This window comes from Peromyscus eremicus, chromosome 2 (assembly GCF_949786415.1).
Source record: "Peromyscus eremicus chromosome 2, PerEre_H2_v1, whole genome shotgun sequence".
NCBI classification, from domain to species: domain Eukaryota; kingdom Metazoa; phylum Chordata; class Mammalia; order Rodentia; family Cricetidae; genus Peromyscus; species Peromyscus eremicus.
This window is the reverse complement of record NC_081417.1, coordinates 121,746,015-121,766,932: the sequence shown is the minus strand read 5'-3', so window position 1 is coordinate 121,766,932 and position 20,918 is coordinate 121,746,015. Positions and strand designations below refer to the sequence as shown.

At 49.0% G+C, this 20,918-nt stretch overlaps 2 protein-coding genes across 2 annotated transcripts in view; one reads left to right on the top strand and one right to left on the bottom strand.

Moving 5' to 3' along the window:
- The window catches only part of Yipf1 (Yip1 domain family member 1), a 36,353-nt gene extending 28,963 nt beyond the window's left edge, over positions 1–7,390 (bottom strand). The window contains exon 1 of the mRNA XM_059254643.1: positions 7,280–7,390. The gene's annotated coding sequence lies outside the window, so the exon portion shown is untranslated. The remainder of the gene's footprint in view (positions 1–7,279) is intronic.
- Positions 3,019–18,973, top strand: Dio1 (iodothyronine deiodinase 1). Its single transcript, XM_059254644.1, has 4 exons — positions 3,019–3,355; positions 12,582–12,725; positions 15,972–16,171; positions 18,881–18,973. Exons 1-4 carry the CDS (start codon positions 3,019–3,021, stop codon positions 18,971–18,973), a joined length of 774 nt encoding a protein of 257 aa, XP_059110627.1.
- Positions 18,974–20,918: the final 1,945 nt, after the last annotated feature.

The following is a 20,918-nucleotide window of genomic DNA, read 5'->3' as shown; positions in this document are numbered from 1 at the left end:
ACACACACACACACACACACACACACACACACACACACACACACCGCCACCACCACCACCACCACCACCTCGTATGTTACAGGCATAATTCAAGGTAAAGATATTTAAAGGAGCAAGAAAAACAGTTCACACAGAACAGTGACATTTTCACACCTTAGGAAGAAAACAAGAACAGCATATTTAAAAGAAATTAACCCTCAGAAATAAAGAAGAAATAATTTCTCAAGCAAACAGATATTGAGAGAATTTGTTGCCCATGGTGTTTATATTGAAAGAAACGTCAAAAGAACTTCTTAATAGAGAAGGAGAATGATGTCAGCAAGAAACTCAGCTTTACATAAAGAAACCAGCGCTAGAGAAAGTGAGAGCAAAGCAAAGTGTTTGACTTTTTTTTTTTCTTTTCGGTTTTTTTGAGACAGGGTTTCTCTGTGTAGCTTTGCGCCTTTCCTGGAACTCACTTGGTAGTCCAGGCTGGCCTCGAACTCACAGAGATCCACCTGGCTCTGCCTCCCGAGTGCTGGGATTAAAGGCGTGCGCCACCACCACCCGGCCTTTGACTTTTTTATTCAAAACAATAATGGCAGCCACGCACTTGATCACACACACACACACAGATTGGGGATATAACTCTCTCTCTCTCTTCCTCTCTCTCTCTCTCTCTCTCTCTCTCTCTCTCTCTCTCTCTCTCTCGGTGTGTGTGTGTGTGTGTGTGTGTGTGTGTGTGTGTGTGTGTGTTACTTACATCATGGCTGGAAAGGAGAAAGGTTTTATTTTGGCTCCCAGCTCAAGGTTACAGTCCATCATGATAAGGAAGTCACAGCTTCGGGGACTTGAGGCAGTTGGTCACACTGTAACCACAGTCAAGAAGGAGAACAGGATGAATGCATGCTGTTGCTCAGTTCCATTTCTCCATTTTCAGTCAGGATCCCAGCCAGGGAATGGCGCCACCCACAGTGGGCTGGTCTTCCTACCTCATTTAGTGCAAGCAAGATAACCTTCAACAGGAAAACCTAGAGCACCCCCCCAAGTGATCCTAGATTCTCTCAATTGACAATTAAGATCAGCAAATAGCTGAATAATGAAATTAAAAGCACAATATCATTTATATTAGCACCCCAAAAAATAAAATAACTTAGAATAAACCTAAACACATGTGAACAAGAGCTACAAAACTCTGCCAAAAGACATCAAAGAGCTGAGAAATCAGTGTGTCTTCCATCTTCAGAGACAGGAAGACCCAGCTGCCAAGATTTTCATTCTTCTCAGGTTGACCTACAGATTCAATACACCCTAGAGCTACATCCAAGAAGTTATGTGCTGATACAGTATCCACAAATCAATTCTAGACTTTCTGTGGAGCAGAAAAAGATCTCTGAATAGTCATCATAACAATTAAGGAGAACAAAATCAGAGGACTAATGTTATTCAACTTTAAGATTCACTATAAAGATACAGTAATCTCTAGGTATGGTGCACACCCCTACAATGCCAGCACTTGGGAAACAAGGGTAGAGAGGCCAGCCTAGGCTCCATAGGGAGACTTTGCCTCAAAAACACAAACAAAGCCGGGCAGTGGTGGCACACGCCTTTAATCCCAGCACTCGGGAGGCAGAGCCAGGCGGATCTCTGTGAGTTCGAGGCCAGCCTGGGCTACCAAGTGAGTTCCAGGAGAGGCACAAAGCTACACAGAGAAACCCTGTCTCGAAAAACCAAAAAAAAAAAAAAAAAAACACACAAACAAATGAAAAACAATTATTCAAAAGAGAGAGAGAGAGAGAGAGAGAGAGAGAGAGAGAGAGAGAGAGAGAGAGAGAGAGAAAGGAAGGAAGGAAGGAAGGAAGGAAGGGAGAAAGGAAGAAGGAAAGAAACAATTATCAAGAGAACGAGAAGACAAGCCTAGACTGGGAAAGGGCATTTGCAAAAGACATTTCTGAAAAAGAATCTTATGTAAAATATTCCAAGAACTCCTAAGACTCAACAAGAAAATGGACATCTGACTTCAAAAGGGGCAGAAGACAGGGCTGTGGGCGTAGCTCAAGTGGTGGAACTGACCTAGGATGCACGAGATCCTCAGCTCAGTCACCAGCACCACAAATAAAAATCAAAAGCTGGGATCGGTACCTCATCCCAGGGTAAAGACACTGCTGAACTTCTAACGCTCCACTTTGTGGTGCCAAGATGTACATGTGGGTAAAGGTGTTTGCCACCTAGCCCAGTGACCTGAGTTCAATCCCTAGGACCCACAGGGTAGGCGAGAACTGACTACCAAAGTTATCCTCTAATCTCTACACATGTGCTACAGCATTCATGGCCCCTGCCATACACACACACACACACACACACACACACACACACGTATATAAGTGTAATTTCATTTTAAGTGATATACTACTATTGTGCTTGATAAATTGACTGCATTAAATGCATTTTCAACTTTTTGTTTGTTTGTTTGTTTTGAGACAAGGTTTCTCTGTGTATCCCTTGTTGTCCTGATACTTGTACTGTAGACCAGGCTGCTTTCAAACTCTCAGAGATCCACCTGCCTCTGCCTCCTGAGTGCTGGGATTAAAGGCGTGAGCCACCACAGCAGCAAGAGATCTTTAACAGGGTCCTTTTTTCGTTATTTAAAAAAAAATGACTGTATTATTTTCTATTGTACAATATTAATTGTACAAAATAGTGGAATTCATTATGATTTAACAAGGTCCCTTTCAATGAATTTTTTCAAGTGTTTGTTAAAAAAGAAAAAAAAAATCACCCAGAGGGAAACTAAGCATCTCTCAAAAGGTAGCAAAGAACTTGGGAAGATAATAACTTGAAGAGACCTCTGTGCCTGTGGTTTGGAATTTTCCATCCAATTGACAGCAAACACCTGCTGTTCTGTCTGGCACAGTCCTCTTGTCAGGGCTTTCTACTATGCCCTGCACCTTTGTCCAGCTCCGCCCAGTTTTGTCTGGCTGGGGCCTCTCTGTCCATCCGCCTCCATCCACCTCAGAGTCAGTTCTACCCCTTGCTGAGATGGGGCTGGCCTGGCTAGGGCTATGGCTGAAGCGGCTAGGAATATTCTTGCAGGTAGCCGTGGAAGTGGCTGTGGGCAAGGTGCTAATGATACTGTTCCCAGAGAGAGTCAAGCAGAACATCCTGGCCATGGGCCAAAAGACCGGGATGGCCAGGAATCCCCGATTCTCCCCTGACAACTGGGTCCCAACCTTCTTCAGCATCCAGTACTTCTGGTTCGTCCTGAAGGTCCGGTGGCAGAGACTCGAGGACAGGGCTGAGTATGGGGGGCTGGCCCCCAACTGCACGGTGGTCCGCCTCTCGGGACAAGAGTGCAACATCTGGGATTTCATTCAAGGTCAGCAGGTTGTTTCGGCTCAGGGGCTTGGAGCAGTGGGGGCAGGTGGGGTGGAGAAGTAAATTGGAAAACACCAAATTTTCTACCATCCCTCGGGTTGCTTCTTGGCCTCCTGCTAAGTGGTGGGATTCTCGGAGGTTTTCTCTCTCAGCTGGCATCTCGCCAGGGTTCATTTCACAAGCCGTCCACTCTGGCTTTACAGCCCCTGGATGTAGGCAGCTCGTCTTTATCTGATGAAATCCTTCTCAGCCTCCAGTCTGACATACAAGGCCACTTCCTGCAAGAAGCCAGCCCTGACTTCCCCAGGTTACCCTTGTTCTAGGCTGACTAGCATCCTAAAATTTGCTTTATCAACATTCAAGGTTTGCAGTTATGCGTGGGTTCCTAAGTTTCACCTGCCACCCTCACTAGCCTCTAAATTCCACAGGAGGGGACCATAGCTCCAACCAACTCTAGTGCTCCATGTCCGATGTGGGCTCATGGTAGCAGTTGAAGATCTCTCAGTCCTCCATCCTCTTCCCCATCCACCATATGGTCTGTTTGGGTTCTGGAAACCCTACTTAGTCCTCACTGCTCCTCTCCTTGACAGAACTCTCTACTTGAGGTCCTTTTCAGACTCCACTTAAAGGCTGCCAGATCACTTTTTCCTAAGACCACCCAGCATAGCACCCTGCAGTACCACACATCTGCATTCAGAGGAGCCCTGGGCTCGGCCTGGTGTTCACTGTCCTCCCTGGTCAAGCTTGGAATGTTCACCCCATCGCTATTTCCAAGATTCCTTCATGCTAACTCCAACAGACCAATGTGAGGTTTTGCCCACCTGAGCTTGGCTTCCATGAACCTTTGCTTACATAATGATTTGGAACACCTTTGTATGGCCAGCCACTTTCCCCTCTGCACCAGGACCCAGCTCTCCTGCCTCATCCTCTGAGACTCCACCTTAGATCGCTATATCGCTATATCGAGGGAGATGCTCTCTCCCTGCTGAACCTAGCCTTCTCTCCCCTCAAAGAAATGCTACTTCCTACCCAGCTCCCACCACTCCCTGCTCCCCATTAGCTGAGCTTCTCAGTGGGGGGTGGGGGGGGAGAGCTGTGTCTGACTCAGTTAACCCTCTGGGCTCCAAAACAGGGGGATAACAGTGCTTTTCAAAGTATGTTCTTTGGAACCCAATCCCCTCAGAAAAGCTTCACTACATAGAGTTCCCCAGGCAAACCAGTGTGGAAACCCCCACATCCCGTGTTAGCTCCTGTGATGCCACAGGACAAGTGGGCCTGTGACAGGTCCAGAGAGGCTCTGAGGCTTAAAAAAAAAAAGCAAATCTGTAAAATAAGCCCCACCCCACACCCCCACACAGTCCTCTGTCTTCAAGGAAAGCCTTTGAGCCTCGGCTGATTCCCAACACCACCCTTTGGGAAATGTTGACCTAACTGTGTCTCCTTGTCCTAGAAGGGGAATGGAGAGAACTGAGAGGCTGAGCTGAGCTGAGCTGAGTGAGTGAGTGAGTGAGTGAGTGAGTGGCCAATCAGACTCAAGATCAGATCTCTTCCTCCCATTTCTCAGATAGACATCAGGAGCCCAGGCAAGACCCTGCTCCTAGGCTCAAGGGCTTTATGGCTCCACAGCACAGGAGAACAGAACAAGCAAATTCAATGTTCCTGTGAAATACAGGGGTCAGGGAGGGCCTGACTTCCTGCAAGACTTGGAAGGCTTCCTGGAGGAAGTGTGTTTAGAACTAATGAATATGATTTTTGTAGGCTGAGAAGGATAATGTTCAATGTAGGAGAGGAAGGGCAAGTCTCTCTCCTCATTAATGATTTCAAATTATAACGTGAAAAGGACCTTAATTTCTCCAGCTAACAGCCCACGAGCGCTGGCAATAAGACATGGCAACAGTAGCTTTTGTGCTGTGTCTTCTGTGTACCAGACACTGGAGGACCAGTACAATGTGCTGCGTGTCCATCAAAGATAGTTCCCTGAAGCCACCCTGCCTCGGGGCCAGTTCACGGAACTGCTTGTATCAGTTACCTGTCCACTCTTAGTTAACAAGAGTTCAGTTTTCCAGGCATGGAGGCAAATACCTGTTGCCCCAGCACTAGGGAAGCAGAGGCAGGAGGATTGGAGTTCAGAGCCAGCCCGGGCTATATAATGAGAACTGTATCAAAAACTACTGGCTGGGGACATGGCTCCGTGGTGGGGTGCTTGCCTAGCATACTTGAGGCTGTGGGTTCGATCCTCAGAACAGAAATAAGAACAAATCAGGCATGGTGACCGGAACCCATAATCTTAGAACTTGGGAAGCCGAGGCAAGAGGATCACAAGTTCAAGGTCACGCTACCTTGAGAGTTGTACATGAGACCCTGATTAAAATAAAGAAAGTGGGAAGTGGTGAGCTGGAGGGAGGGCTCAGCAGTTGAGAATGGTTGTTGCTCTTCCAGAAAGCCTGAGTTTGGTTCCCAGCACCCATGTTGGGCAGTTCACAGCTGCCTGTAGCTCTAGCTCCATGGGATCCACCTCCTTCTTCTAGTCTCTGCAGACACCTAGACACATGTACACACACACACACACACACACACACACACACCAAAAATAAATAAACAAACCCTTTTTTTTTGTTTGTTTGTTTTTTTGTTTTTTCGAGACAGGGTTTCTCTGTAGCTTTGCGCCTTTCCTGGAACTCACTTGGTAGCCCAGGCTGGCCTCGAACTCACAGAGATCCGCCTGGCTCTGCCTCCCGAGTGCTGGGATTAAAGGCGTGCGCCACCACCGCCTGGCGAACAAATCCTTTTTTAAGAAAAGGAAAAGGAGTGTGCAGTTTGTCCCTGACCTCTGGGGCTGTATCAGAGAGCAAAGGATGTGAGGGGCTGAGATAGACCTCCTACCCTGCATTTATAAAATGGAGTTGACTATCAGCACATTAACCCAGTGTGCCCTGAAGTCACTGGCATTGGTGAATAGAAATGAATGTTACTGGCCTCCGCCCCAGCACACCAGAGGGACAGAGAGAATGGGAGAGGAGATGGAGTTCTGGAGAAGAGAAGACAGTTCTGGAAAAGGCACCTGTGCCTGAGTGACTTGGGGAAAGCTACCAGGAGGACACTGGGGAGCTGACAGTCTAGCAGCCCTGGAACCAGGGGCAGATGAGGACAAGAATCAGGGAACAGAGCAGGAGAGATGGGAGGGGCCGTCGAGTTCCCACGGGTAGAAACTGGGTACAAGGGGAGGCTGCTGAGGTCACCAGGGACCAGAGCTGGAGGGCGGCCCGTCTCCTGCCCGGAGGTACACACACTCCTGACAGCGTTGTGCCTTTTGTGGAAGGTTTTCCGAATAATTATTCATTACAAAGACATCCCATAATACTTCAGAAACCTTCCAGGCCTTTGAAACACTCTGAAGGATGCTTTGGATATGAACGTTGAACTCATTTTCAAGGCACGGAATGGGAGGCCAGGCGAGTGAGTCCTTACAGATAATATCATCTAAACAACCCCGTCACTGTTTCAGATGCAAAGGGCCAGAGTTGTAAAGAACCCGTTCAGGGTCACACAGCAGTTCTCAGTGGAGTGGGGGGCAAGAGCTTGTACTTCTGGCCTGCTTTTTCCTGTCCAATGGGACCCTGGGGCCTCAGAGAGATTCTTTCCATCTCCAGTCCTCTGCACAGCCCTGAACAAGGACACACACGCACAGTATGCGCACACTCCTGAGCACCACACACATGCACAGAGCAAACTTGGATCTGCAGTCTCTCCAAGTGCACAGAGGAGGCATCACCTAGTAACGATAAAAGGGGGTTCTCTATGGAGAGAGCCTGGGCCAGAGGCTTGCATGCTGGCCCAGGAGTCACAAACATGAGCCCAGTCCCGCTGCGCTCTAGAACTGGATTCCTATGTATGCAACACAGCAGATCTGACTTGGAGTCCTTACCTGACACCCTCACAGTGTGGACTGTGGCCTGTGGACACTAACAGGGCGCCAGTCATGAGCACCCATCCGTCTCTCTACCGCCAGGTCGGCATGGCACCAAGTGTAGACTTTGCCCTGGCTACTCATCACCATGACGACCACTGTCTAGATAAGTAAACAAATGGTCCTGCCCCTTCTGGGGCCTGTTGAAGTTTTGCCCATTAAAAGCAAATTCCAGACGGCTAACAGTTTGAGCTGGCCCTGACCTGAAAGCACCTTTCTTATCTGAAGAGCGGCTCTCCAGGGTCATTACAGTCCAGTGACCAGCTGCTTGTCAGTGACTGGCCTCCCCTGCTAAGCACGGAGCCTCCCCTGCTAAGGCCTGGGCCTCCCTGTCATGTGGTGAGGAATCATCATGCAATCAACCAGACGAGGCCCCACTCTGGGACCTCCCAGGGCCGCCTAGGAAAACAGTCTGCAAACCAGACGAGGAGCGCTTTGTGTCTGCAGAGAACCCAGCATGTCTACCCTCACACTGAAGGCTGAGAATCTGGGGCTTTGTTTATTTATTTATTCATTCATTCATTTATTTATTCATTTATTTATTTGTGTGTGTGTGTGTGTGTGTGTATACATGTGCCCATGCACACGCCACAGTGTACATGTGGAGGTCAGGGGACAACTCGAAGGAGCAGGTTTTCTCCTTCCACCATGTGGGCTCTGGGAATCAAACCGAGGTCGTCAGGCTTGGCAGCAAGCACCCTGAATTCTGAGCCATCTCGCTGGCCCCATATTAGGAAATTATAACGACTTGGGGGTCTCCTTTTACTTGTCCCCTAGAACATGCAAAGTCAAGTGCACAGGTCTGTTACAATGGATGCACAGTGGCCGGGACACAGCCCAGTGGTAGAACTCTTGCCAAGCACGTTGGAGGTCTTGGATTGAATCTCCAGCATTGCCAAAAACTAAGCTGAGTTTCAAAAGGCGCAGAGCAACTGGGGCCGCTTGCCCGTTTGCCCTCCTGCTCTACACTTCTCAGACGGCCATGGTCTCGTCCCTCGGTTACTACTTGCTATTTTGTTTTGTTTGGTTTGGTTTTTTGTGAGACAGGGTTTCTCTGTGTAGTTTTAGTGCCTGTCCTGGATCTCACTCTGTAGCCCAGGCTGTCCTGGATCTCCCTCTGTAGCCCAGGCTGGCCTCGAACTCCCAGAGATCCGCCTGGCTCTGCCTCCCGAGTGCTGGGATTAAAGGCATGCGCCACCATCGTCCGGCATTATTTGCTATTTTAACATATGTGCAAGCTGCTTCAAATCCTGTGCAGAACAGGAAGATGTGTAATTGATGACATGAAGCAGGAGCCAGCCAAGGAACCCTCTGCCAGCTAGCAGCATGTCCTTCAGTTCTGCCTGTCCCCTGCCTGCGCATTAGCTGACGCTCCCCTTCTCTGTCCAGCTGCCCCCCCCACCCGCCCACCTTCTTCCCACTCCACACAACAGCCAGCATGCCTTTCAAGTGTGAATATGATTGCTACATGAAGCTAGGGATTTCTGCAAGCAACAGACTTCACTCTGGTCTCCTTTAAAATTTTTATTACATATTTTAATTCATTTATATATGTATGTGTGCATATACATATATGTGTGTGAGCACAAGTGTTCCACAAGTATGCCATGATGCATGTGTGGAGGTCAGAGAATAATTTGTGGGCTGGCAAAATGGTTCAGTGGGTAAAAGCATCCATAGCCAAACCAGACAACCTGAGTTCAATCCTCAGGACCCACGTGGTAGCAAGAAAGAATAGACTCTTGCAAGTGGTCATCTTCGGACCTCCACACAGGCATCTATCCACCTACCTACATACACATACACACACATACCAACATACACACACACCACACATACACACACCTACATACACACACATACCACACATACACACACACCACACATACACACATAAACCACACATACACACACAAACCACACATACACACACATACCACACATACACACACATACCACACATACACACACATACCACACATACACACACATACCATACATACACACACATACCACACATACACACACATACATACACACACATACATACACATACACCTACACACACACCACACATACACACAACACCACACATATACACACACACACACCACACATACACATACACATATCCACACACATCCACACACATCCACATACATACACACACACACACACACACACACACACACACACATAGCATGCTCATGTGAGTGCAAAGGAACATATGAGAAGGAGCTTGGGCTCCCCAAGACTAAAGGTCTCTGGAGACTTGGGTATGGGGCGTCTTTAACATCAACACTTAGACCAGATCTTGCTGTCACCGTAGTTGGGACGTCCATCACCATCCCTGAATACCGCCACCAGGCTGTGAGTTCTTCTATCTCAGTGGCTCCAGAATCAAAGACCTGGATGGGGAGTGCTGCCCGACCCCAGCTGCTGGGGCAGAGGGCATACCTGCTTCTTCTGTCTTCCACATAGCAAAGCCGGGCACTGTCTTGTCAGTCATACACAGAATTCCAAATGAGAAAAGGGACTAAGGAACCAGGCGGGCAAGAATCATAGCATATGCCCACCACCCTTGCCTTATAGCTCCAGGACTGCAGCTAGAATAAAACCCAATGCCCTTGCTCTGGTCCATTGCCGTCTGTACCAACTCCACCCTTGGCGCTCCCCTGGCAGGTTCCAGACAGTGGTCTTGCAGGTCCTTAAACTGGGCTCTGTCCCCTCCTCGAGGACTTTGTCCATTGACTCGCTTCGCCTGGGATGCCCCTCTTCCTCTCCCCAGGGCTGGTTCATTCCTGTCCTTCACCTCTCACGTTGAATGGCAGCTCTCCAGAGGCTCTCCCTGCCCCACCTGTCTGCAGTGGGCCATTCCTTTCTGATCTCTTTCCTAACACTATCACAGTTTCACAAGGCTCACTGACTGTTTACTTGCTTGTGGCCAGTCTCCCTGCTAAATCAGATTCCTGATGGCCTCCTTCGGTACTGACATCCGCCAGTGGCGGCCAGCCTGGGTTTGTGAATGCTGAATAAATGCTTATAGGTAGAATGTGAAGCGTGTTCAAAATGGGGAGATGAGTATGAACCCTTCAGGGGCAAGGAGCAGCTTGGGAGCTGTGGTTGCTCACATAGCCTGTGTCACTGTGCAGGGCCAGCCAGCCTCCAATAGACAAGGGTTCAAGAGGGTTTCAGCGTCAGCCATAGAAACCTCAGGGTACAGTAGTAGGTCCCCAGGGCTTTCCTTAGCCTTGGCTGAGGAGTTAAGAAGGCTCCTGCCTAGAGCTGGCTTGGCAGGCTTAAGACCAGGGACTCCCACAGGGTCCCACACTCAGAAGGGCCTCACGCTTGGGAGTTGGTATTTTGCAGAAGTTGGCATGAAATTCCTCATGGTTTCATCTTTAGGAGGGTGGGCTTGTGAGACAGGGTCTCACTACATGACTTGTCTCAAACTCACAGCCATCACCTGCCTCAGTCTCCTCAGTTCTGGGACTACACGCTTGTACCACTATGTCCAGCCATGTTTTCATCCTTGGAACTACAGTTAGTTGTTAAGCCTTGTGGGATAACGGATGAGCTCTGAGGACCTGAACCCTCAGCCCACACAAGCACAGCCTTTTTCTGAATGTCTGAGACATGTCCTCTGAGACTCACTCTTCTATCACTGGCTGTGCCCTCCTGCTCCCGCAGTGACTGCTGCCACTTTCTGCCCCAGAAGAGGGAAGATCACTGAACAGGAAAGGTGGGATCTAGTGGGGGCACCCCTCCCCAGTGTCACATGGCAGGGTGCTGTCCCCGGCATTGACAGTGTGCAATGTGGCAAGTGACTGGGAGAGACCTGGAGGGAGAGGCTCCTTGTCAGTCAGCCTCTACCCCATGGAGGTCCCTGGAACACCCAGGAATAGAAGAGGCAATGCCCAGTGGGAAGAAGGCCGGGCAGGCAGGAGGGGGAGCTTCTGCCTCCGCTTCTATCCTCCTGGCTGAGAGCGTTTCGGTCTGGAGGAGATGGGAGATACACGCAAAGCCCAGAGCTGCACGGTGACTATGGGGGCCTCTCTCACCCTTCCAATATCTTTGGGCTTAGGGGAGCATGGCATTAAACAGCAGCTAACTAAAACACCAGGCCAGGTGCTGAGAGAGACCGCAGAAGGCACGAGGAATCTGTTTAGCAAATCTGGCAGCGCCAGCTTCGTTTCTGAAGATTTCATGTGGCAGCAGGTCCCATCCCTGCTCCCTCTGGGATATCCTCTACACTGTCTCACTACCTCAGAGCTCAAGGGGCAGACACCAGTTCCTCGCAATCGTGAACATTTACTGAGCATCTCGTCTGTGCCAGGCGCCAGCTTAAGCCCTCATTGGCATTAGTTTACTTAATCTTCATAACGATCCTGTAAAGTGTGTGTTCTCTGAAGACTCGTTTTTTTTATTGTATGTGTGTGCCTGTGTGTATGTGTGTGCACCACCTGTGTGCCTGGTGCCTCAGAGACCAAAAGAGGGCGCCTAATCCCTGGAACTGGAATTGCCGGTGGTGGTGAACCGCCTAATGTGGGTGCTGAGAACAGAACCTGTGCAAGATCAGGAAGTGCTCTAAACCACCGAGCTACCGTTCCAGCTCCCTGCAGAGCACGCACCATCGTGTCCATTGCACACGAGGAGGAAACTGAGGTACTTTTTATAGAAAGAGCACTGATGTGCAAGTCCAAAGCTAGTGTCCATTTGAACTCCACTGCTGACCTGCTGTGTGTGGGTGCTGAAGCAAGTGCATAAGCTTCAGATGCTTCCTGAGAATGAGAGAGAACTGCCAGGCATGGTGGTGCACTCAGGAGGCAGATCTCTATGAGTTCAAGGCCAGCCTGGTCTACATAGTGAGTTCTAGGGTAGCCAGTGCTACATAGTGAGACCTTGTCTCAAAAAAGGGGGGGGGTAACTACCCACTCTGAATACTAGGAATCATATCTCATAGAGGATGGATATCTGTCTACCTTATAAACTTCAGTCTGAGGGGAAGGGATTCTTCTATTATTTTAATTACCATCTAGCATCTACAGTGGTCATCGAAACTCCTAACAAAACCTCTGGTCTCAGGGGGCAAAAGCCAGCCTTAGCCCCCACTAGCCTTGCTGTCTAGGCTTGGGCTCTACACTGTGCCCAGGATGCACCCCATAGGGACAGAAGGAACAGATCTGAATGCAGGAGGGAAGACGTTACAGGCAAGAGAAAACCGAGCAGGTCGTAACTCCTGATGGTCCCTTTGCTGCAGGCAACAGGCCGCTGGTGCTGAATTTTGGAAGCTGCACCTGACCTTCATTTCTTCTGAAATTTGACCAATTCAAGAGACTTGTAGACGACTTTGCCTCCACGGCAGACTTCCTCATCATCTACATCGAAGAAGCTCACGCGACAGGTAGGAAAGGACTCTCTGCCTCTACTCTTCCCACCCTCTTCTTTCTCCCATCCCCCAAGCCCATCTTATAGTGTGTGTGTGTGTGGGGGGGAGACGAGGAGGGAGGGCCAGGGAAGCCCTGCACTGGCTTTGCCTCTGCCTCTCTCTCCACATCTGCTGCAGCCAGGGCACGCAGAGCAGAAGTCTGAAGAGGAACATAGATAAGCGGAGGTTCAAGGGAGGGCAGCTGGTTTGAGCCCATTTTCAAGGCGTTGAGACGTGAGGAGTCTCAAATGAAAATGGCTGCTGCCCTATAGCTATATTCAGATATATCCTAAGATCAAAGGGACATTAGGGCCTGTCTGGAACACAGCTGCCATGCTCCTGGGGGCCTTGCTGAAGCAGATGCTTTCACAGATCTGGGTTGAGTTTCAGGACCACACTCAGAGGAACACACTGCTATAGGACAGCTCTTACTCAAGGAAGCTTCTCCTCATTCACATTTGGGGGACAACTTAAGATGTCGTGGGGTAATAAGTGCATGGGTACGAGCATGCGCTTCTCTGTAGTTTTATGCATATTTTAACTTTTCCAGAATATATATATTTTTAGGAACAGCTTGGGCAGCAGGAGCTCAAGCACAAGGCACAGTGAATCCCTGTGAGAGGTAGGTCCTGGGCAGCCACTGAGATCTGTAATCTCCCTAGCTGAGAAGAGACAGGGCGTTGACGGTCTCCAAGATGACAGCTGGAGCTTAGCCAGAGCTGATTAGATCCTAGGGTGGCACTTCTCAAACTTCCGTAAGGTTACCTGGAGACCCTATTGGGTACCAGGGTGTGGTCAGGTAGAGCTGGGGCAGCTGGCCCAGGGACCACACTTGGAGGAGCTGACCTAGAGGACGGCATTCATTGTAGCTGGAGTTTTCCTGCCTGGCCCACAGTCAGGATAAATCTCTCTCACCTGCCAGTCCCACAGCCGCTCAGACCCGACCAAGTAAACACAGAGACTTATACTGGTTACAAACTGTATGGCCGTGGCAGGCTTCTTGCTAACTGTTCTTACAGCTTAAATTAATCCATTTCCATTAATCTATACCTTGCCACATGGCTCGTGGCTTACCGGCATCTTAACGTGCTGTTTCTCATCGTGGCGGCTGGCAGTGTCTCTCTGACTCAGCCTTCCACTTCCCAGTTTTATTCTCCTCCTTGTCCCGCCTACACTTCCTGCCTAGCCAATGGCCAATCAGTGTTTTATTTATTGACTAATTAGCAATACATTTGCCATACAGAACATCCCACAGCAATTCATTTCCAAAAGAACAAGTTCTAGCTGTAGTAGGGGGCGCGATCACCCCCAGCATCAACGCCTGGTTCTGATGCCTGCTGCGCTTTTCCTGAAGTCAGGCCCAGCAAGTCTCACCCTTTCCAGAACCCAGACCTGTCCACCTGAGCCACTGGGGAAAAGCTCCCTGGCGCTGTCCTGTCCCTGTCACCCTTGTCTTGCTCCCCGCCAGCAGACAGTTCTTCCTCCCCACCTCCTGCTCTGACATGCTTGTTTTTGTGAGACAGACAGAACTGGACATGAACTTCAGAAAGAAAGTGTGCAGAGCCAGAGTCCACCAATCCTAGGGGCTCAGGGGTCTGAGGCAAAGTCTGGGTGTAGTTCCCGCTCTAGCATGTGCTGGTCATATAACCTCAGTCAACTTTCAGACTTGTTTCTCTGCCTCAGAGTAGAGCAACAGCCGCTGCCTTGCAGAATCACTCAGCCATACTCAGCCAGCACTGGGTCTCTGCTCAAGCTCATGCTGGACCCAGCAAGAGTGAAACAAGACACACACAGCTCCTCCTTCCTGTAGGCGCTCACATCTAGAGCTGAAAGGCATTAAGGAGCCCAGGATCGAGCTGGAGGGTGATAGGGGCCCATCAAAAGATCTAGGCAGGAGAGTGACAAAGGCAGATATGTGTTAGGAATATTATTTTAAGATATATTACTTTTGTTTACGTTGCCTTTGTCTAACTCTGTGAAGCCTGTGTTACTTTGCCTGTCTAAAACACCTGATGGTCTATTGAAGAGCTACACGGCCAATGTCAAGGCAGGAGAAAGGATAGGCGGGACAGGCAGGTAGAGAAGATATATAGAAGGAGAAATCTGGGGGGAAAAGAAGGAATGAGAGAGGAAGGAGGACTTTAGGGCCAGCCACTCAGCCACGCAGCTACACAGCCAGACACGGAGTAAGAAGGAAAGAAAAGGTGTACATGAATAGAGAAAGATAAAAGCCTCTGAGGCCAAAGATAGCCAGGATAAGTTAAGTAAAGCTGGTTAGCAACAAGCCGAGCTAAGGCTGGACATTTATAATTAAGAAAAAGCCTCCATGTGAGATTTATTTGGGAGCTGGGTGGAGGGTAAAAAACAACCATCAACAGATTTATATATTGGAAAGAACACCATGGTGAGAAATAGGGGAGGGAGGTTGTCTAGTTTCCACAGTAGTATTATTGTTGTTATTGTTGATGGTGGTGGTCTTTCGAGACAGGGTTTCATTGTGTAGCCCTGGCTGTCCTGGAACTCACTCTGTAGATCAGGCTGGCCTCAAACTCACAGAGATCTGCCTGCCTCTGCCTACAGAGTGCTGGGACTAAAGGCATGCACCACCATTGCTCAGTCACTCAGAGTAGAAGTCCTTCAACTGTCTTGCACGTTAGAATCATAGAGAAGGCTGTGAAAACACACAGCTCAGAGCCTGTTCCTCTATGGCCTAGAGCAGGGCTGGGAATTCCGGTGACTAAGAAGCTCCTGGGGAAGGGGGGTGGTGGTGGGGAGACACACACACACACACACACACACACACACACACACACACACACACCACACACCTGGACAACCACTGCTCTGACCTTTGCCCCTACATGCAGTTGAGGCACCAGCAACCTTGACATCCTGGGTGCGGGCTACACGCCCACTGACCCCTAGAGAGACTCTTCCTCTAGCAAAGCCCCCAGTGGCTCAAACATAGGCTAACAATCACTAACACTTTGTCCAACTATGTCTCATTGAAGACCCGAGGCCTGCCCTGCCAGTCAGTATCCCAGGTAGCACTTGAGTTCTGGTGACCCCATGTGTCCTTGCGTTTCACCTCTGACAGGAGACTTGGCCAGTTTCTAACAGGGGCACTGCTATGTGGAGCTTTCTGTTAAAAGTGGGTGGGACTTAGACCATGGGAACTGCATGTCGCATCTGTGGGGCTGCAGCCTACCCTTCCTCCTGCAGATGGCTGGGCTTTCAAGAACAACGTGGACATCCGGCAGCACCGAAGCCTCCAGGACCGCCTGCAGGCTGCACACCGGCTGCTGGACAGGAGTCCCCAGTGCCCTGTGGTGGCGGACACAATGCAGAACCAGAGCAGCCAGCTCTACGCAGCTCTGCCTGAGAGGCTCTATGTTATACAGGAGGGCAGGATCTGCTACAAGGTGGTGACCTGGGAGGTCTGGGAAAGGGCATGGAGTTGGTGTCACGGGGGCAGAAGGGGATGTCAGCCCAGGGAGCGCTGTATTCCATTACTTCTCACCATGTAACCTGGGCGAGTCCTTTCACCTCATAACCTTCTGGTTTTCTCTTCTGCAAAATGAGATTGGTCTCCACCCAGTGCAGAGTGAAGCGTGTCCACGCACATGCATTTGACTAGAGCTGCAATCTCCTGGCTGCCTCGGCATCCAGAGTTTGGCCTAGTCCTTATCTCTTCTTGTTTAGCTTTTATTGCTTGTTTGTTTTTGAGACAAGGTCTCTCTACATAACTTCAGCTGTCCTGGAACTCACTCTATAGACCAGGCTGGCCTTGAACTCACAGAAATCCGCCTGCCTCTGCCTCCCAAGTGCTGGGATTAAAGGCATGTACCACCATGCCCAGCCTTTATTTTTAATTTTTTAATTACATTTTTTATTGATCTCACATGTGTGAAGGAAGGCACATGCATGCCACTGTGAGTGTGTGTGGGGGGTCAGAGTGTAACTGGTGGGGGTCAGTTTCTCTTTTCACCAGGTGAGTCTTGACAATCAAACTCAGGTCATCTGGCTTGGCAACAGGCACATTTACCCACTGAGCTGAGTTGGAAAATGTTTCCATTTTCTTCATGATGCTCAGAGAAGGGAGAGCTTGCCCAAGGTCACCAGGCAAGCAGAAGAGGAAGGCTCTGGAGCTGTCACTGCTAAGAAGGACCGAGTGACAGAAGCTAGAAATGAGGCAGGAAAATGACTTGGAAACTGAGTCAGGCCAGCCTCATAGCAACCATTTCCCCTCAAGGTTTCTGCCTGGTTAGGATAAAGAAAGTAATCATAGCCATGACCCATCAGACACCATTAGCCTACCCAGAGGGTAGAAGCTAAATTGTGTGGTTCTGAAGGGATTTCAAACCTTGAGAACGGACTATGGATGCCTAGCCACATAGATGACAAGCTAGCTTTACCCCCTGCCAGTAAAACAAAGAATAACCTACAGACGGAGCCCCAGGGGGCAAGGGTCACAGTTGAAGACCCATCTTCCCTTCTCCCTGAGACCTCATCTTTTAATGGCACTATTGAGGCAAGCTGGGCACTGAGTCCCTAATCTGGGTTAGGCCCTGTGCAGGTACAAGAAATAGAGAATGTACTTAAAATGACCCCTGACTTATGTCAAAAGCATCCATAGTCGAGGCTAAGAAAGATACAAAGAAGAGCAGGAGAGATGGAAAGATGGATCAGCCATTAAAGAGCTTGCCACACAGGCACAGGGACCTGAATTTGGTACCCAGAACCCACGTGAAAAAGCTGAGCCCAAGGGCATGCCCTTGGAATTCCAGTGCTAGGGATTGGAAACAGATGGGAACCATCCTGGATTGACAGCTCTTATACAGACATCATTACTGGGGCGGCGCAGCGCCAAATGCCTTTAATCCCAGCACACAGATATCATTACTGATGCCAAGGTTGCTGACAGGCGGATAGATCCCTGGGGCTCTGTGGCCGGAAGTCTAACCTAATTGGTAAGCCCCAGACCAGAGAGAGACCCTGTCTCAAAAACCAAGGTTACAGCTGGAGAGATGGTTCAGCAGTTAAAAGCTTGTTCTGCTCTTCCAGGGGACCTGAGTTCAGTTCGGGCAGCTCACAACCACCTATAACCCCAGCTTCAGGGGTTCTCATACCTCCTTTTGGACCCCATGAGTACTTGCTCCATATAGAGAACAGGAAGAGAGCGAGGGGGGAGGGGAGGGGGTAAGGTTGAGCCAAGTGCTGGACGATTCCAGAGCAGGGGTCAAGGAAGCTTTTCTGTTGATGAGTCAGAGAGTAAATATTTTACTTTATGAGCCACGTCTCTGAATCCCCAACAATTCGATTCTGCTGTCAGAACACCGGAGCTGTTGAGGACACCATACAAATGAAAGAGCGTGGGTGTCAGAATTGATCTAGCTCTCAGACTTCAGGTTTCCAGCTTCTGGGGAAGGACAGGCTTTTCCGAGGATCTGGCCGGCTTGTGCCTTGAGCTGCAAGGACTCAGGCAAGCCATTGTGAGGAGGGAAGTTGGCTGAGAATATAGGAAGCAGGTGGGTAAGGTGTGAGGCACATTAGGGTAAGGCATGAGGAGGAAGGGAATTAATCATTTAGATGGCCAGGATCTGGTTCTGGACCAGGGAATTTCATCTTACTCTGAAGGCCAAGAAGAGCCACAGGAAGGTTTTGAACAGATGAGGCATGATCTGATCAGAACTGCACTTTAGAAAAATCACTGGTGTCTGTGGAGAGAGGACAAAGAGAACAGGGACCGAGCACAGAAAGTACTGTGGTTTCCCAAATTGGGATGAAGAGGCCTGAGCAAGGACAGTGGGTCTGGAGAGCCAGAGTCATTCTATAGAATGGAAAGAACTCAGTGTCAAGGCTGATGTAAGAACTTATGGTTTGGTCCCCTTCTCCTAAACCTCTGTCATTTTGCCTCTGGCCTCCCTCCTAACTCCCTGCCCACTATTCATGTTAAATGTTGGTGGCACTCTCCACAATTTCCCTGAGTGGCATGACCTACCTCAAGGCTGCATCTGCCTGCACTGACAATTCCCATGTAGATATCATTAGCCCAGATCTCTCAGACAAGCCCCAGACGCGACATGCGTTGTAGGGTGGGACCGATGACATCTGACTCATCTCTCTTGCAGGGTAAACCTGGCCCTTGGAACTACAATCCAGAGGAAGTCCGCGCTGTCCTGGAAAAGCTTTGCCCTTCACCTGGACACATGGCTCAGCTCTAGAGAACCAACGAGAGGGCTCCCCAAGCTTGGTGCTCCCTCACCCCAGTCCAGATGTCTTTTATCTTTGACCTGTGTTCCCAGCTGAATTACCAGCTCAGATTTTTCTGATCTAAACAAATAAATCCCAGGGAGGCAATGCAGGTCACAGCACAAAAACCAGCACAAATTGTTACAACCAGAAAATAAAGCAATACTGAGCTGTTAGGAAGAGTGAATGTCCAGCTCCGCTCTGCTCCCACAGCAGAGACCAACCCAGTGTACAACACTGAGTACAACCCAGTGTACAACATCTCCTGCCGGGAGGGCACTCAAGCTCCCTGGGAAGACTTCTGAAGTGTAGTGGCTCTTCTGATGACGTCAAGAGCTGTGATACAGCGTCCTTTACATTCAGTCAATCCAGCTGACCAAATTTGCCACTCATAGAATCAGTCATTTAAAATGCTGAACAGTTTTTTTTTTAAGTACCAAGCAGAGGATGTATTTCTACTTGTTAATGAGAGATGATGAATTAAAGGCAGAGAAAGTAGGAACCAAAGACCACAGAGACCCTTTTCTAGCCAAAAGATTGAAATCAATTGGTATTGTTAGCGATAGGTGTTTCCATAGCAACACATATCTAATTCTACTTCTCTGGTTCTCTGGTGCTGACCTAAAAGCTTTATAACTTTGACCAAACCGAATCACAGGCACCAGCAAAAGCTGCCATTCAGGTCCTGGTGAAACTCTGTTCCACTGACTCACATGTCTCTTATTGGTCCTTCGTGTTAGATGACGTCAGACTGATGGACAACCATCGGTCCATCTGTTGTGACTGCTTCTCTTCGTATTTGCTTATGATGGTCACAGTGTAAAGTGCACACCGCTGTGACTTGATTTTTTAAAATGTCAAAAGAGGCAACAAACTAACAATTAAAATCTGTCAGTCTGTTTCGAGTGGCGTCAGTGTGGTCTGTACATCTTCTTTTCCGACTTGTGTTGGCCTGATCTATCGTTTATGATCGCCCACATGTGATTTCATCAGCTACAATATCATTTGCTGGAGGGGCCCCATTCTAGAAGAAGAATGCTCACACGTAGCACATGTCAAATGTGTGTACTGTTTTGTGAAATGTTGCTGAAGGGACGTAACTGTTCACAACGAAGTCCCTTTAAAGGAAATGAGAGAATGCACACAGGACACACGCTAGCATACAAACAGCTTCTCCTTGACTCTGCCTTGAGGGCTACACTTTAACTTTTTGTTTGTTTGTTTTTGTTTTTTGTTTTGTTTTGTTTTTCGATACAGGGTTTCTCTGTGTAGCTTTTAGAGCCTGTCCTGGATCTCACTCTGTAGACCAGGCTGGCCTCAAACTCACAGAGATTCACCCATATTTGCCTCCCGGGTGCTGGGATTAAAGGCATGCACCACCACCACCCGGCCCACTTTAAACATTTTAATGTGGCATTGATTTATGCATTTAGGTGAGACAGGGTCTAGTTACATAGTCCTGATTGTGAACTCACAATCCTCAGACTCCAAGGAGGGACTCAAGGTGTGTATAACTATGTCAAACCATTTGACTCTTACATGTACTTGGTTTATTTCATTTCACTGAGACAGTGTCTCCTGTATCTCACACTGGTCTCAAACTCTAAAGTAGCCACAGCTATCCCCAAACTGATCCTTCTGCCTCCACCTTCCACGTACTGGGAATAAAGGCATGTGCCACTATGCTTGGCTGCTTTACTTTAAGAAAAAATTAAGCCGGGCGGTGGTGGCACACGCCTTTAATCCCAGCACTCAGGAGGCAGAGCCAGGCGGATCTCTGTGAATTCAAGGCCAACCTGGGCTACAGAGTGAGTTCCAGAAAGGGGGCAAAGCTACACAGAGAAACCCTGTCTCAAAAAACCAAAAAAAAAAAAAAAAACAAAAAACAAAAAACAAAAAACGAGGTCAGCTATGGTG